General features: G+C 41.6%; 1 protein-coding gene across 4 annotated transcripts in view; it reads right to left on the minus strand.

Moving 5' to 3' along the window:
- The window catches only part of cux1b (cut-like homeobox 1b), an 87003-nt gene that overhangs the window by 14118 nt on the left and 55250 nt on the right, over window positions 1–17635 (minus strand). The window contains exons 10-22 of one of the 4 annotated variants that reach the window (XM_047390627.1): window positions 15782–15886; window positions 13899–14087; window positions 13610–13668; window positions 13436–13475; window positions 13209–13305; window positions 10833–11627; window positions 9108–9191; window positions 7668–7769; window positions 7011–7564; window positions 6015–6159; window positions 5090–5377; window positions 3651–3839; window positions 1637–1904 (exon numbers count right to left, since the gene is read on the minus strand). In XM_047390627.1, the coding sequence (XP_047246583.1) occupies window positions 1637–1904; window positions 3651–3839; window positions 5090–5377; window positions 6015–6159; window positions 7011–7564; window positions 7668–7769; window positions 9108–9191; window positions 10833–11627; window positions 13209–13305; window positions 13436–13475; window positions 13610–13668; window positions 13899–14087; window positions 15782–15886 (2915 nt within the window). Of the gene's footprint in view, window positions 1–1636; window positions 1905–3650; window positions 3840–5089; window positions 5381–6014; window positions 6160–7010; window positions 7565–7667; window positions 7770–9107; window positions 9192–10832; window positions 11628–13208; window positions 13306–13435; window positions 13476–13609; window positions 13669–13898; window positions 14088–15781; window positions 15887–17635 lie in introns of all 4 variants that reach the window. The other 3 variants (XM_047390626.1, XM_047390628.1, XM_047390629.1) reach the window with 3 other exon arrangements.

Raw genomic sequence — 17635 nt, forward strand, 5'->3', positions numbered from 1 at the left:
TGACCTTCGTTAGAAGGCGTAGATGATAAAGCCAGACTGAACTACAGAGGCGATTTGTTTGTCAATTTTAAGCCCTTGTCAAATATGACCCCTAGGCTTTTGACACAGTTGTTGAATTTCTCCAGTGCGTCAGTGGCAGCTTTGTCATCAAATAAAATCCATTCTGTTTTTTTTGTTCATTTAAAAATAAAAAAGGTTCTGGCTTAGCCACTGGTTGGTTGCAGAGGTGCACTCAAAGAGAATGTTGTGGTTTACTGCATTCTGGCCTTAAGGGTAAATAAATCTGCAAATCATCTGCATTGCAATCGAATTTGATATTGTTCTGGGTTATGATTGACCAACTAGCAACATATATAAAAGGAAAAAAGCAGAGGGCCTAAAATGGAGCCCTGTGGCACTCCACATGAAAGAGGAGCAGTAGAGGAGAAGCCATTAAACATGACAGAACAGGTTCTGTCAGTCAGGTGAACAGTCATGTAGACAAGACAGGAGGACAGAGTGGTCCACCGTAATGATTTATTTGAACCACCCTTTCATCACGGTCGAGTGCAAATAAAATATAGCATCAATTCATTTTAAAAACTAAAATTTGGCACACGGGTTTGACTTTGTTGTGGATATTCTATGATCCCCACATGTTAAAAGTTATATATAGAGGGTCACAAATATAAATACAACACCTTTATATCTGGTTAAATGTCCTTTAGTGAAATCCACCTCAAATGAAAACCTTCTGTAGCCATCAACACTCTTCTGACATAAATCTGGCTGGATATTTAACCACCATTTTAAATCCAGAAATGGGAGAGCTCATTTAAATTGGTTGGTTTGCCAACATTGACCGGGCTTTAAATTGCTCATGAATGTTCAATAGGATAGAGGTCAGGATAATTGAGGTCAAGCAACTCGATATTAGCCTGCTTCATCCATTTCAAAACCAGTTCTTCCAGTTTGTGGTTTCCTCCATCTGACCCAAACTGCCACCCTCAGATAAAAGGAAATCTGTTGGGATGTTTAGAAAAACCCAGAAACCACTAAAGGCTCAACCTGGCATGAACTGGAAACGGCTGGAACACCAGAGTGAAGCAAGTAGTATTTCTCCATGGAAAGAGAGAGTGAATCTCTACCAAAATCTTCACCTTCAGGCAATAATTGAAACTGTCAGTTATCCACATGGAGAAGCCCAACAAGCATTCTGAAGAAATGTTTTATGGCCAAGATAAGGCATTAAAACATAAGAAAACTGTAACGATATCGAGCATAGTGGCAACAGCATCATTCTGTGGGGGTGTTTTGCTAACAAGGGTATCTGATTGTGGAAAATGGAATGAAAAAGGAGGACTTCCTCCAAATTCATACACTTTACCCCAACAGCGAGATGGACACAGTTGGGTTGCCCAACAGGGAATTATCCCAAACGTATATCTGATCTGGTTTTGGAGTGGATAAAGCAGGACAACGTCAAGATTCTCGAATGTCCGTGGCCTCAACACTATTAAAGATTTGTCCACTTTGTTTAAAAGCCAGGTCTGTACCAGCAAAACGGTCCGTTCAAATGAACCATTTCTGCCTAGAAGATTGGTCAAAAATGTAAATGCAGCAGGTAATATTCAAGTTTTCGCTTTTGAGCACTAACCTGTAATTATGAAACCAGTTGATGACCGTACTGGTTTTCAGGTTGAGCTGGGAGGCCAGCTCCTCAATGGTTTTAGGGGAAGGATAGGGCTTCTGCTGATACGCCTTTTTTAGGGCCTCCTTTTCCTCGGGGCCTAAGACCACCCTGGCCTTCTTCAGCTGCTGCTGTCCTCCTGGGCTCTGGGAGCCCTGCATGTAATCTGGCCCCGACAAAACTCCTTCCACAGAATGGCCGTCGCTCAGAGAGCTCAGTCGCCTTTTCATGTAAGCTGGACAACAGAAAAACATCAGGAAGTTAATACATCCAAAGAGAAGGTATGCAACAAACAGCTAAGATGACAACCTTGATAAAAACTAAACAAGGTGCAGCTTTAATTAGTTAAAAGAAAGGCAAATTTAAATTAACATGTGCTTTGCATGTACATATTTAAACAATAGACTATAAATACAAAAACAGCCACAGAAATAACAGGTGACATTTTGATCCAATCTCTATTATTATTGCATTATCAAATAACAAGCAGCTGTGTAAAACGTATTTGTTAGAAACACACTGTAGAGAGCAGGCCTCAGATCGTAAAATCTGCATAAGAAGAAGGATAGTTTTGACCAAAAAATTGTTTTTTATTGCTTCTTGTATGGAAAAGTGTTTAAAACTACATTTCTTTTTGGAGATGCATTAAAATCTGGCTAAAAGTGATAAAAAAAAATGGGTGATACTAGAAGTAGAACTGAGCAACATATCAAATTACAATAATCATCACAAAAGCAATGGGAAAATATGCAAAGGACTGACTGGTCAAAAATTAGGAGGCTATTGAATTTTGAAGTGCCATGCATTGATGCTCTGCATGCACATAAAGTATTACCGTAGCTTGTTTTACTGATATCATGCAGGCCTAATTACAGGTTACCGTAAAAATGATGCAAAGACCTGATAATCAACTGTTTTAGTACACTCATGTACCACTAGAGGGTGATCTTGCCCTTCTCAGCATTTTTAACAACAAATGCATCCCTTCCTTTTCACAGCAAACGAGCAGCTCTGTTTACTCCAGGCACCAGCAGCTGAAAATGAACAGCTCGTGGCAGCTTCGCATGAGGTTGACATTTTCCTGACCCCGATACATGCTGCCAGATATATTAGTGTTTCAGGGAAATAAACCCCTCAGAGCAAGGTTAGAGAGCTCTGAAAAGTTGTGTGCTGCCTCACAGGCAAGCAGCACCAGAGCGTGAGGTCAAATACGGTTAGTCTAGATTAGGTCCATGTCTTTCCTCTGGGCTCCACTGGTGGCCCGGACCACTGCCCGCTGCTGTTTGGATGAATCATTTTTGGTCAATACTACTAAACTGAACCTGAACACGGAGAACACTCACTGATCCAAAACCTACAAAAGACACGGATGTGAGGTTAGTCCAGCATTGTGTCCTTGTTTGTGGTTTTCGAAGGATGAAGGGATACTGGATGGACGTTCCCAGAGGCAGGTTCAAACATGTTTATTCGGTTTTAAAAAGGCAAGTGCTTTAAGTGGGTCGTTGGGGGTCTCAGAGGCCGGCTGGCTTTGTTGATTTTTAACTAATTCTACCACTAGAGGATAATACAGCATGATGGGCTGATAGAGCGGGCCATGGATGATAAAACGCATGATAAAAAAATACAAGCCTATAGACACTGATGATTATTATGATGATGATGACGATGATGAAGAGGAGTGCTGATGAGTGTGAGTAAGCAGCCCTGCGGCAGTCCCCGAGCTGTCACATCGAATACAGTATGTGATGTCTGCAGTCCTGATTGGTAAAGACATCACACCAAGATGACTGATCTGCACAACATGCTCTGCTGTCCTGCACAAAGGATATTGTGTGCGGATGTGCGTGTATCTCCTAATGTATTTATAAAAATTTCTAAAGCAGATAACATGACCGCATCTCCGTGACCTTTTGGTTTACTAGCTTAAAAAAAAAAAAAAAAGATGTTTTTTTTATTATTTCATTGAGTTTTTGTTGCACACCTTTCTTCTCCAGGCGTTTCATGTCCATAAGTTTCTCCACACTGTGTGGGTCCTGGAGCCACAGCTGCATCCGAACAAAGGGCTCCCTGCCCTTCAGGCTCAGCTTGTGCCAGGGTTTAGGCCTGGCCAGCAGGTCTGAGACGGAACCCTGAGTCAGACCCAGGATGGTCTCCCCAAACAGTCGCTGACCTTGTAGAGGAAAAGGTAAAAAGAAAAACTTCATTCTGATCACCTTTAGTACATATTGTAGCCACAATCTTCAGTGTTTTTAATTAGGATTTTTTGTGATAAACTATAAATAGTAATAATGGTTAAGAGGAAGGAAAATGATATATCTTTTTTTTTTTTTTCACATAAAAACCAAAATCAAAATGTGAGAAGTGTGTTTATTTTCAGCATCCTTTACTTTGATACCCCTAAATAAAACCCATGTCACCTGAATTGTAAATAGAGCCCCCCATATGTGCAATCTAAACTCAATATAACACCAGTTGTTCTGTGAAGGTTTGCTAGAGAACATCAGTGAATAAACAGCGACATGAAGACCAAGAAACACAGCAGACAAATCAGGGATGAAGTTATGGAGTGGTTTTAAATAAGGTTAGGTTATAACCCAATACCAAGATTTAAATATGTCAGAGCACCGATCAATCCATGTAAAAATTGAAAAAATATAGGAGAAATGCATAGGTGGCAGGTCCACCTAAACTAAGAGGCCAGCCAAGGATTGCATTAATCACAGAAAAGGCCAAGCTGCAGAGATCCACAATTCAGGCAGGAGAAGCTGATCAAAGGATGAATATTAGTTGGGCATTTCACAAATTTGGGCTTTTTTGGAAGACTGACAAGAAAAAAAGCCATTGATGAAAGAAATACATTAGATGTCTTACTTGCTGTTTATTATAAGCTGTGTATGGGGGACAGCAAACAGAAAAAACACTGCTAAAGAATTAAGACTGGGGTTGAGATTCAACTTCCAGCAGAACAACAACCCTAAACATACAACCTACTAATGAATACTTTAGATCAAAGCACATTATTGTGTCAGAATGGCATAGTCAAAGCCCAGACATAAACATCATATAGACTCTTCATCCAATCTGAATGAAATTAACCTATTTTGAAAAACAGAATGGGCACAAATTTCAGTCTCTAGATGTGCAAAGCTGGTAGAAACAAATCCCAGGGGACCTGTAGTTGGAACTGTAGTGAAAGTTGATCCTACAAAGTATCGACATGGGGCTGAATACAAAAGCACCCAACACTTGATTAAAAAACGTTCCTCGTTTTCATTTCATCTTACAATTATGCCCTACTGTTGGTTGGTCCATCACATAAAATTCTAATAAAATCCAGAAAGGTTTGAGTTTTTAGGTGATATAATGCGAGGCACGGTACAAACACCCGTAAAAACAAACCAGGGTTCGAGTTTTTCTTACCGAGGTTATTATCAGTTAGCACCTCCTTAACCTTCTTGGTGATAGCATAAGTATCGAGCTCAGGAGACATGGCAACCATCTCCTGGATGCTGAGACCCGAGTGGCCCGGTAGAGGCAGCGGGGTGCCGGGCTGAGACTCCCCACCTGAGGGATCTTCAGACGGAGGTTTGAGGCTGGAGGACTGAGAGGCGAGGGGATCCCCGGCGAGGCCATTGACAGACTCCTCGGCTGAGCTGAGCGGGGACTCGGGAGCGGGGCTGCAGCTTGCCGACGTCTTGGGAGTGCCCTCTGCTTGAGTGGAACAGACAGGGCGACAAAGATCATACAGTTTAGGTGACATGTTACATTATGTGAGGAAAACAGAGTTTCATCTCCTCTCCCTGCTGGGATCAGGAGGGACTTCAGTCAAATCACATCAACTAATTTAACTCCTGTTTAAAAGCAAAAGGTGCTTAAGTTTTTGGTTCAAGCTTTTTTGGCTCCCTCCTCCTATTCCTTCATCTCCCTGTCTGTGCCTGTGTAGCGCTGCTATCCCGCTCAGCAGGCTGGAAGAGAGCAGTCATGAGGAGCTGTCAGTGTACATTAGCTGCTGTTTACACCCCCAGAGAGAAAAAGAGACACACACGTGCACATACACACACATGCAGAGCTGCCATCTGGCGCTGCAACACTAACTTGTCTATGACATGACAAACCAGCAGCTTGCTGGCTGACACTGCCATAGAACTGGGGATGGGGGGATGGTGGGAGAAGGAACGGGCTGGGTAAAAGGGAAGCCAGGAGGAGGAGGGTGGAGGAGAGTAGAGGGTAGGGTGAGTGACAGGCTGACAGTAACAACTAGCCACCAGCTCTAATCAGCGTTCCAGAGTAATGTTAGGTGATGGTGTGGTTGGGAGATGAGCGTACGTGGATGTGATTGGTTTACCTTGGTTCTGAGCTTGCTGGATGTGTGCGTTTTGCCCCTGGTCTCCATTGAGCCACGTCTGCATGCGAAGGTATGACGGCTCTCTGCTCCTCTGATTCAACTTGTTCCAAGGTTTGTGTCGAGTTAAACTGTCACTCAATATGCCCTGGAACACACACCACAAGAATAGCTCAGGCATGCAAACCACTTTCAAGGTTCGTTCATTTTTCTTTTTAAAATTCCAGAGTTTTCCAGACTTTCATTTCAGGATGTTGTAGTCATGGAACCTGGGGAAACCTAAACCTAAGGAGGAGGGATGGTTGGACACCTCAGAAAGCACAGATCGATAGATGGAGGAATGAACGGCTAAATAGATAGATAGATGGACACAGGTTGATGGATGGATGGATGGATGGGCAAATGATAGACAGATGAATAGCTGGACAGGTTAAGAGATGGGTTATAGACAGGTGGATGCATAGATGGATAGACGGATGAAGGAAGGATAAACAGATGGAAATGGATAGATGAAGACTTAAATGGAAAGATGAATGGATGGATAGATAGATACATAAACAATGGCCACTGTTTATATATCATGGAAAATCAGATGGTAGATGGACTAACAGATGGATAGAAGGGTAGAGGAAACAGAAAACAGATGGATAGATGAATGATAGATGGAAGGATGGACAGAAGGATGAATGAAAGGAAAGGATGGATGGATTGAAAGATGGACTGATGGATGAATAATGATAATAGATAGAAAGACAGGAGGATGGACAGACTAAGAAAAAGAAAGACAAATAGATACTTCTTACATAGACATGGTGACAAGAAAAGAAGTCTGGAAGTGCAGCATTTTTACATTGAATTATCTTTTGTCCACAACCATTCAGACCTCGAACAACACAAATGAAACTTCATACTGTTGCAGAGTTTCCCAGACAGCGAAGGAACTCTGACTTTAGATCAGACACAATAAAACAAAATGGTTTCCTTTCCCTTGGCTCTCACCTCTTTGGAGTCTTCCTGGTTGTGGTTTTCCTCTCCCACCTGGCTGGACATGGTCCTCCGATGGTCTGAGTGCATGTTGCTCCACCACTGCTCTCTCCAGTAACCCCCTCCTATGGCGCTTCCGGGGCGGGCAGTACCCTCAGAGGAGCGGCCCAACCTGAATGCCCCATCAGCCGACATGTCGATACCTGAGGAAGCTCGGCCCTCTCTCTTTCCACCGGAGCTGAAGTCCAGGACTGGAGATGGGGACGGAGGCGAGGATAAGTGGGAACTCGGAGGCTTCTTGAGGGAGAGAGCTAGGGGGTTGTAGGGTGGGAGCGGGGCGGTAAGAGTAGAGCTCAGGATGTCTCTCTGAGACAAAGATGCAGAGGAGGAAGATGCAGATGAAGCTTTAAGAATGGGCTCCAACGCAGCCTGTTGAGCCTCCATCTCTCGGCGCGCTTGCTCCAAGATGGAGCGGATAGCTTCGTCTGATCCACTGCCTCCTCCGCTCCCTATGCCACCTCCGCCCCCTCCTTTTAGTCCCGTGTAAGAAGGCTGAGCATGGGACAAGTCTATTAAAAGAAGAGGAAATGGGCCGTCAGGAGAGACACAGACATAATGTCCATCTTTAACGCTCTGGCTACCTTGGAGATGAGGAAATAAACTAGAACTCACCGGCTTTCTGCACCTGCAGCTCTCTTTTGGCCTGTTCCAGGATGGACTTGATAGCTTCATCTGAGCCTGCCTCTGGTGTGCGGACGCGAGCAGTAATGTTACCTGGAAGGGAAAGACAAGGGAACAGGAAGAGACAACAAGGTGTGTTAAGAATAAAATAGGAGGAATAACAACAGAGCGTAACAAACAGAATGAAGCCAACAAGGACATGAAATAGTGTCTCCAACCTAGAATATCATCAAAAAGTTCATTTATTTCAGCGATTCAGTTCTCAAAGGGAAACCTGTATAGATTCATAACAAGCAGAATGATTTATTTTAAACATTAGCTTCTGTTCATTTTTATGCTTATGGTATATAGCAAGTAAAAACCCAAATTTCAGTCTCTTAGAAAATTCAAAATATTACATAGAGAATTTAAAATGATTTTTAATACAGAAATGTCTGTTTACGGAAAAGTATGTCCTTGTACTGTACAGTATATGCACTCTATACTTGGTCAGGGCTCCTTTTGCCTGAATAACTTGCAGTCCAATCCCGCAGTGACACCATGGCCATTAAAGCAGGTTCTGGTACCTTTGGCAGATGCCTGCTGGAATATAAAGTCAGCATCTCCATAAAACTTGTCAGCATGAAGTGATCTAAAATTTCATGGCTGCTCTGACTTTGGACTTGATAAAAACGCTGTGAATGAAATACAATAATTATATAAATCTGAAAAGAGAACTTTGGACCACTTCGCAAGAAGTCCAGTTCTTTTTCTACTTGTCGTCAAAGGTTCAGGAGTAGACCATGTCTCTGATTCCTCTGTGGGTTTGGTGGCTCTTCAAGCACTGGTCCTATACTTTTTAACATGTTATTTGTTTTCACCAATGTAATATCCACATTTTCTGGAGAAACTACAATTTGAATTTCCATCAGCAGTAAGCCAAAACCTTAATAAACAAACTCTTGACATAAATCGCACCGTGTTGAGTGAGTATGAATGAGTTTAATTTCTTTAATTAAATTACTGATATAAATTAACTTTTTGATGATATTCCAATTTATTGATAGGCGCCAGGATATCACAGCACAAAGAACAACATTCCCACCACTGAACTACACAGCAACAGAACTGGAGAGGCTTCCTTCATTTCTCCCTTTGGGGCGCACACATGCACATGTCGTCAGATAAAAAGCTCCCCACAGAATAACCCCGAGAATAAAAAGCCTAAATTCTCATGCCGGTTTTTCCCTTGACGCATGTCACTGGAACTGTGTGGTTACCTTCAAGGCACATTTATAACTGTATGCCTGCCCGCAATTAATAAACGGTGACACGCACGCACGCATACATACACACACACACACACACACACCATTGGAACACGTTTACCCCAACACAAACATGCCACACAGACACAACGTGCCAGAATCTCTGCATGTGGACGGGACAGACCTGTGTGTGAAGGTGTATTGGAGTGGGTTCTCCGCTTCGGAGCGTCCTGAAACACTCGGCTAAGCTGGGGCTGGCCCGAGCCCTCTGTTAAAAACAATACACCACACACTATGTTACAGCACTTTGGTGTTGCTTTGCTCCTCTTTACAACTAGACTATGTGGTGCACATTGTTCCATCCGATGGACATTACAGAAAAAAGGTGCGCCTCCATAAATCAGAATATCATTGAAGTTTTTTCAGAAATACAGATTGTTATATTTCAACTATTTGTTTGTTAATTTTGATGATTATGGCTTCCAGCTAATGGCAAACAAAAATTCAGCTTATCAGAAAACAAGAATATTACATATTAGACCAATAAAACCAATAAAAGGTGTTTTTAATTTTAGGTAGGCTACACTTTTTTAAGTGCTATGCATTTAAATCCTGCTATCCCTTAATCCATGTGGCCACTTAGATGGACCTTTACTGTCCATGACTGACCGGGATCCTAAAGCTCAAGGAGAGAGATTTGGAGGCATTGTGATGATAGAAGGAAAATGTGAATTAATCGTTAATCGATATCCTCATTGCAATATTTAACAATATTGGAAGATTCTGCTCTCCAAACAGATACGTTATGTTATAGCCTACACAATCACAGGAAGACTGCTGACTTTATAGACTGTCACTGACACAAGAAAGGTAGGCCGCAAAAGGTCATTGCTTAACAAGCTGGCTGTTTACAAAGCGATGTAATCCAAGAATATGGTAGAAAAGTTAAGTGGAAGGAAAAAAAAATTAAGGTGAAGTAAATTTTGCATTTCATTTAGCGAATGAAGCTCCCAGAGACAGAGGGAGTAGTGGAGAGACACATTATCCAAGCTGCTAAAGGCCAGTGTGAACTTTTCATAGTCGGTGATGATTTAGGGAGACATATCATCCATTGGTGCTGGTCTACTGTCAGTCCAGCTGTCTAAAAGCAAGATTTAGACCACTTCATGCTTCCCTTTGCTGACGAGCTTTATCAAAATGGTGATTTAATTTTTCCATTTTCATATATCTTACCTAAATTTTTAATTCTTAGAGAATTTGAATTTAAAATCTTTGTTGGCAATGAGCCAGAATCCTCTACATTAACAAACATTATCGCTTGAATTATATCCCTTTCCCTTTTGAACTACATTACTGAAATAAATTCATTTTTTAATATGATATTCATATTTATTGAGGGACACCTGTAAATTAATTGATATTTACCACTTGTGGCCAATGAGAATATTAAAACCACGGCAGGAACAGACTCGTGCTTGGCGTTTTTAAAGCAGAGGCAGACAAAGTGCAGGTTAATTTTATAATACTTATGTTGCACCGAGGCCACCTTCAATCAGAAATGTCCTGATGCGTTAAGAAAAGCAGGCCCGGGCTAATCGAATCTACCCACAGTTAACAGGACCCCTGCCTTCCTCCTAGTTCCCTCCGATCAATACTATTGATGTGTGAAAGGTTTCTGTATTGATCACAATAGCTAGGAGAGGCTCTTGGGATCAGTGTGCGACTAGGAACTCATTCAGTACACACAGGTGTGGGACAGAACAGGAGGCAGGAGAGAGAAAGCAAAATAAAAAAGCTAGTCTGTATTGACAAGCTAATCAATAGCTCTGTGCAGGGCTGTGAACACACACACACACACACACACACACACACACACCGACGTACAGATAGATTAAAGACACACACTAACCTCTCTGTCGTCCCTGAATGCTGCGCAGCGCCAGGATGTTCTGCTCATCAGCGAGGAACTGCCTCATCTTGTGGAAGGGCTCCTTTCCTCTGATGGTCAGCTTGTTCCAGGGCTTTGGTCTGGCCAGGATCTCGCTGACTGAACCCTGAGACAGTCCCAGCACGTAGTGCCCAAACACCCGCTGGCCTATGTTGTGCTTGATCAGCTGCTCTTTCACCTGACGGGCGATCTCCGCGGTGTCCATGTCCTCCCCGTCCAGGACGCTGCCCGTGGTGGCGTCGGAGTGGCTGGGCGACGGGGAAGGGGCGCTGCCCACGGTGCTGCTCCCGTTGACGGGAGCCATATCAGGACTGGCTGGAGGGGGCTGGGGGCTGCTGGCTGCCAGGGGGATGGCAGCGGACCCTGAGCCAGGGGTGGAGGTAGGGATGGAGCTGAGGGCCGGAGTGAAGGGGGTGAACAGCAGGGCACCGCTGTGGATTCCCGAGGAGTCCTGCAAGGCTTTCGAATAGAACGTTTGGAGCAGCTGCCGCTGAATCAGAGAATTCAGAGCCATCTTACTGCCAACCAGGGGGAACATGGGGGAGTACAGCTCCTGTCCAATGCCCGTGGGAGTGAAGGGTTGAGTTTCGCTGCTGGTGGTGGCAGTGTTTAGGGGGTCTATGTGAGTGCGAGATAATGGGTGCTGAGAGGAGGAGGGGAGAGAGGAAGGTGGAGGAGGTGGCGAGGAAGAGGGGTCGCTCTTGACGGCGTCCTCCTTCGTTGTGGACTCTTCTGTCCCTTTTCGCCTGGCTGACCCTACAAGAAAGGTCAAAACACACAATGCATTATGGGGGAGTCAACAAAAAAGGGGGTTCCAAAACGAGAGAGAAAAAAAAAAGAAAATAAAAAAGTTGAGAGTTATCTTAGTCAAGTTTTTTTTTTTTTAATTAGTGAACTTTGTGTTTTCCTTTTTTGCCAATCCCCCCCAGACAAAGTGCCCATGCATTTGTGATTTTAACCTTTCTTGTAAGCCACAGCCTGGAAGAAAACAGGACAAACAAAACAGTTGTAACTGTGCCACCTGGACAGATTAGCCGGGCCCAAGGCTCCATCTCACTTTCTCTCACAGACAATGTAGATAGCTGAACAGAGTAAAAAAAAAACTGTTTCCTTGTGGAGTCAACAGACTGGGCGAGTCCTCTTCAACGCTCTTCTTATTCCACTGCAGATGATGCATCAGAGTCTTTTAGTTCATTGAGAACACTCCAGGTACAAAGAAAGCATAAACGTTTGTCAAAGAAAAGGAAATAATAAAAACACTGATTGATGTTACTAATAGGTTTTACAGTCCGCTGAGCAGCAGGTTTTTTCCTTATACTGACAAAACAATATTGTTTTACAATAACCAGAACATACAGACATAAAACTACATTTCCCCAGTCTTAACAACTACAATTCATCTTGAAGAGTGCTTGGGAGAATTATTTTAATGCATAACCATTGAGACTTAACATGATCAAATAAGACAGTAAGCTCCTCTCACTGTGAATGTTAATCAATTCTAAGCTATTCAACTATTCAAGCCTAAAGCAATGACATTTCAAATCCATAAACACAGTTTGCAGAGGGCAGAGGAGTCCTGGTGTAAGGAACAGAGGAAAACGGTGGCCTCGTTTTTTTGTTGTACAATGTTAGTTTTTATTTTTACCTTTCAGTTTGACCCTCCTGCTGGTGTATTTATAAAACACAACAGATGCTTCTCTGTAAAATGTGAGGTAAAAGCAACATCTTTGTACCACAACAAAGGTTTCACATGATGCGTTTTTCATTTTAAGCCCATGAATCTGTGGATGGTGGTGACAACGTTTGAGTAATTCAATAAAAAGTATTTAAGTATTCTCAGAGAAAAAGAACTTACACACAGAGTGGCATCAAAAAGTCTCAGGACCCAAGAAAAATGTATGTTCCTGTGAACAACTAACAGAATAATTGAATAATTTGATGATATAATCTAGCAACCTCACTTCTTTTTGTACTTTTGATGATGTTTAGGTCAGAGCACAGTTAGAGCCTTGGCAAAAACATATTTCTACACCTTCTTAAACTGATTTTTAATTTTTTACCTTGTACAGAGCATTCATTCTTCTGATCCTTTCTCCATAAAGGTTTAATCTATAAACACTAGCCATGTATATTATAGTTTAAATAAATAAAACCTACTTTTTGATGCCACTGTTCATGGGTCCACATCTCACTCTCTGCCTTGCTCTTACATTCCTGCTCAGCCTCACCTGAAGCTAAACTTGCAGCCGTCAAAGATTTTTGGACTCTGCTTCTCCAGGTATCTTTTGCGAATACCCTCCACTTAACAACCGCTTCACGTGGATACAAACTTACCGCTCAGCTCAGTGTTGGCGATGCGCAGAGCGGCACTCTCTGATTGAAGAGTCCGGTTCTTCTCCAGCAGCAGCACCTCCAGAGGTTTGGAAGAGTCCTGATGATGAGGAACGGTGGAATGAAGAGTTAATGAGTCTGTTCATTTTTTGTTTTTCTTCAGACGTTTACCAATTTACTCGTTGGTCAATCATTTAATTAGATGTGCATTATTTCAACAGTGTTTTTACCTGCACTGAGTCGCTTCCAAACTCCATAGCCTTGAGGATACTGAAGGGATCAAAAAACAAACTTTCAGCCCACTTTAATGCAAACATGCATGCAGTCTTTCACAGCATCCTCTAGGTATCTACACCTAAAATGAGGATATGCATCTGGTTATGCCTCCTCTATTTTAAACCCACCTTAGCTCTTTCTTGACCTCCTCATAGTCAGCTTGCCTTTCCAATTTCTCTTCCAGTTCCTGTGGGATACAACAACATAAAAAGTGAATATTTCATGGACATGTTCCAGTGGTTCAGTTCAGATGAAAACAAACCCAACATGTAAACATGATTATAGATACAAACAGAATTACAACACAGAGCGGAAAAGGAAAATGTGCAGAAATTAGAGAGTCCTAAAACATTTATGGCCGAAAGGCTGAGCAAAAAACCAACAGAAAAAAAGAGGAAATGGATGCTTTGTTGGTACCTTGAGAACTGCAGACTTGCTGCCAAGCTGCTGCTCCAGATGAGAGATCTGGGAGCTGGTGGTCTCTCGGAGTTTGGTCAGGCTGGCCTGCAGTCTCTGGACATCCTCCACCAGCTGGGCAGTCTCCCTTTCTTTGGCCCTGAGCTCCACCTCCAGGTTTGAGTGCGATGCCCCTTCTGATGCCTGCTCCTACAGGCCACAAAAGTAAAAAGTTATTTATTGAGCTTCTCAACATCGAAAACATTTTTTAGAGTCTCTTAAGAATCGTCCTTCTAAATAAAGCCAAAACCATCCAAAAAGTTATGTTTACTCCTTGTTGTATTCAGTCCATCTGACCAAGCTCTAACTTTCAAAATTGACTTTTCTGGACTCAAATGATCAAAAATCTCTTTGAAAGTTTGAATCTTTTGGTTTCAACTGGTTTCATTGCTTTCATTAACAGTGTTTGGGTTTTATTATCAGTGTGTTTGGAGAATTAAATTAGTTATTTCAAATCAGTCAGTGATGTAAAAACGCCAATGTAATGCAAAGATTTTGATTTTTATCAAAGTAGATATGACTTGCTCAAGTTAGTATCTTGATATTAATCCTTAACTACATATACAGTTTGATCTTGTTATTCTGTAATCTGAGACAAGATCTCCAGATTGGTTTGTTATCACAACAAAATGAGTTTATTATCCCAGTATGAGATCTATTCATCAGTGATAAGTGTTCTTATCTTGAGATAATGTTGGCTTCCGCTTATTGAAAGTTTTATTCGCTCATCTCAAGATAATAAAATATGAAGCTTATTTTTTTTCAATTCAATTCAATTCAGTTTTATTTATATTGCGCCAATTCACAGCACATGTCGTCTCAAGGCACTTCACAACAGTCAGGTACATACATTCCTATTAATCCTAACAATTGAACATTACAGTCGGAGTTAGCTTTTTATTCAAATTGGATAAAAAGTTTTTCTATCTAAGGAAACCCAGCAGATTGCATCCAGTCAGTGACTTGCAGCATTCACTCCTCCTGGATGAGCATGTAGAGACAGTGGACAGTCACTGGCGTTGACTTTGCAGCAATCCCTCATACTGAGCATGCATGTAGCGACAGTGGAGAGAAAAAACTCCCTTTTAACAGGAAGAAACCTCCAGCAGAACCAGGCTCAGTGTGAGCGGCCATCTGCCACGACCGACTGGGGGTTTGCCACAAGAACAATTTCACTTCTTTTTAGCCGTTGAGAAAACATAATCTCAAGCTTGTTTCATGATGTTGAGAAAACATATGAAATAATGTCATAATTTAATTCTTGTTAAACTAAAATAATTTCATCATCTAATTATCTCAGGATCATGGATGAGTGCTTGCTGGTTATACTGATAACAGAACTTTTAAGTAATTTTGGCTGATAAGTCTCATAGTATCATTATGTTGAGAAAAAAATAATCTTAAACTTGTTTTCTTATCTGAACTATTTGAAGTTAGGAGATTTTGAGCTTATTTTTAGTAAGAAATTGTCTGATAATCTTGCAATATCAAAGCCATGGGTTAATAGATTTATGCCAATACTACTACTACCACTACTACTGATTAAAGCATAATAATCAGCTTTAAACCTTTAAATCATGATCATACTGGGAACAAATAAATCAAAACCATTATTACTAAAACAGCCATGAAAATCACAACCATCGAACCACAGTTCTACACATCTACTGTGCATAAGTCAAAAATAAATGATTCACCTATTTAAGCAATGTATTCCCAGAAAAGGTCATTTTAATACTATGTGAATAAATACTAGTGAAAACATACAGCTACATGAGTAAAATGATTTAGCCAATCAGCGGCTTTTTTACCAGCCCATCAGGGAAGCAATGAAAGCGTATTACCGAGTCAGGGTCGGCCTTGGTGGGACTGCTGAGCCGTTGGGATTGGTTAGTTGATGACATCTGCTCTCTGAGCGCCTCCGCCTCCCTCTCGGCTGCCTCTGCTCGCTGGAAAGAAACACAAATATAAACTGGAGATTCTGGATAGGTGGAAATTAAACTGTAAACCCAGCTTTATCTGATCATCATCAACTTCAATGTACACAATGTTACTTTCTCCACTCCACCTCGGTTTCTTTACAGTTATTGATAAAACCCGAGGATGTTAACTTCAATGCGCAGAAAAGAGAATCCCTTAGAGCGCACGAGTGTCAAGCCAAAGGTAATAAAGTTAGGGCATAAAGGTTTTCCATTACACAATCTGCCATCATGCTGTGAAGCGTTTGTATACAAAGGAAATGGCCCCTTTTACAGCCCAAACAAATGTTCAATAACACAACGGGGAATATTTATAATGTAAAATAACAAAAGAATTGATATTTCCTTAATAAATCTGAATATATTTTTCTAAAGAACAGAAATAATAAGCATGTCCATACATTTATAAGCACACGGCCATGCTCTAGTCTGGAATCATCCGCTACACTGCCCAACTTGCCATCATTAGGAGTTACAGGGAGCCGATTTCACAGCGTTCCTAATTGCAACCATCTTGAGAGCTGTTATTGACTGGGTGGGAGTTAAAGTGCTAGTCCAGACAAAAAAAAACTCCTGTTTTCCATTTTCTTCTTGTAAAAGCTTCTAAAAAGTCTGACTGAGCTGTAGGCCACGCTGTCACCCTCAGTAAACCTCAAACCAAGAGTGTGAACAGTGCGAGAGAGTGTGTGTTTGTGTGTGTGTGTGTATGAGTGGCATTATGGTCGAGCGTTAACCTTTGGGCCAATATTAACATTACATGCTTATGCTGGCCCTTTAACCAAAATCATACTCTTGGCCTAACAGTGAAAGTTAACAACAATGTCATTAACAGATAGCAAAAGGATATTAACAACACCAGGGCAGAGGGTGTGCTGGGAGGTTGGGTTCAGCTGGATGAGTTCACTAGGTGTGCAGCAAACATGGAAAACCGGCAGGATATTTAAGGATTTACGTTTCATTTTCTTATAGATTTCGAACCGGTAAGTGACTATGAGTAACAATTTACATTTTTCTTCCTCAAAGAGAAAACCAGGTTGTCTAAACAGAGAAACATAAACTAGCTCGGCTTTTCTCCTTGGGCATAAAATAGTCAAAATACACGGTGCATTTTTAGAAAGAGCTTAATTATTTCTTCAAACATCTGCACATTAGTGTTGCTCCAAGGAAAACAAGTAGCGTGCTTGTTCAGGACTATTTTCAGGCAGATTAATACACAGACGGCGCTCAGGTGAATATTTTCTGCAGCAAGACAACAAGGGTGGGGTCAAGTTTATACAGCAACACTGTTTACACATAATAAAAGGAGTGACTGTCAGAATGGGTTTCTTTTTATTTTAACACCAGTTCACGGTTTTAGCTCAGTGTTACAGGGTTAACACAGACAGCAGACGTTTCTGACATTCAGGGTTCCTATGCACTTTCCATGTGTAAATGAAGACTTTTCAACACTTACATTTTAAACTCTCCCAGTCAAATATCTTAGACCATAAAAGATGAACACGTTTAATCTCATTTCTAAGCAACAGGAGCTACAAGGCTGTGCAAAAAACCCATTACACCACCTGAAAAATGGCTGCCTGTTGTAGAAATGAAGTTTTGTGAACATAGATGGTTGTCCAGTCAATTATTTAAAAACGGAAAATGTATTAAAAACATTGAATGGTCTCAATGAAATTATCTAGAGATTAGTTCTATATCTCATTATCTAGATGAAAAGGG

Source organism: Girardinichthys multiradiatus, chromosome 18 (assembly GCF_021462225.1).
Source record: "Girardinichthys multiradiatus isolate DD_20200921_A chromosome 18, DD_fGirMul_XY1, whole genome shotgun sequence".
In the NCBI taxonomy this organism is placed as follows: Eukaryota; Metazoa; Chordata; class Actinopteri; order Cyprinodontiformes; family Goodeidae; genus Girardinichthys; species Girardinichthys multiradiatus.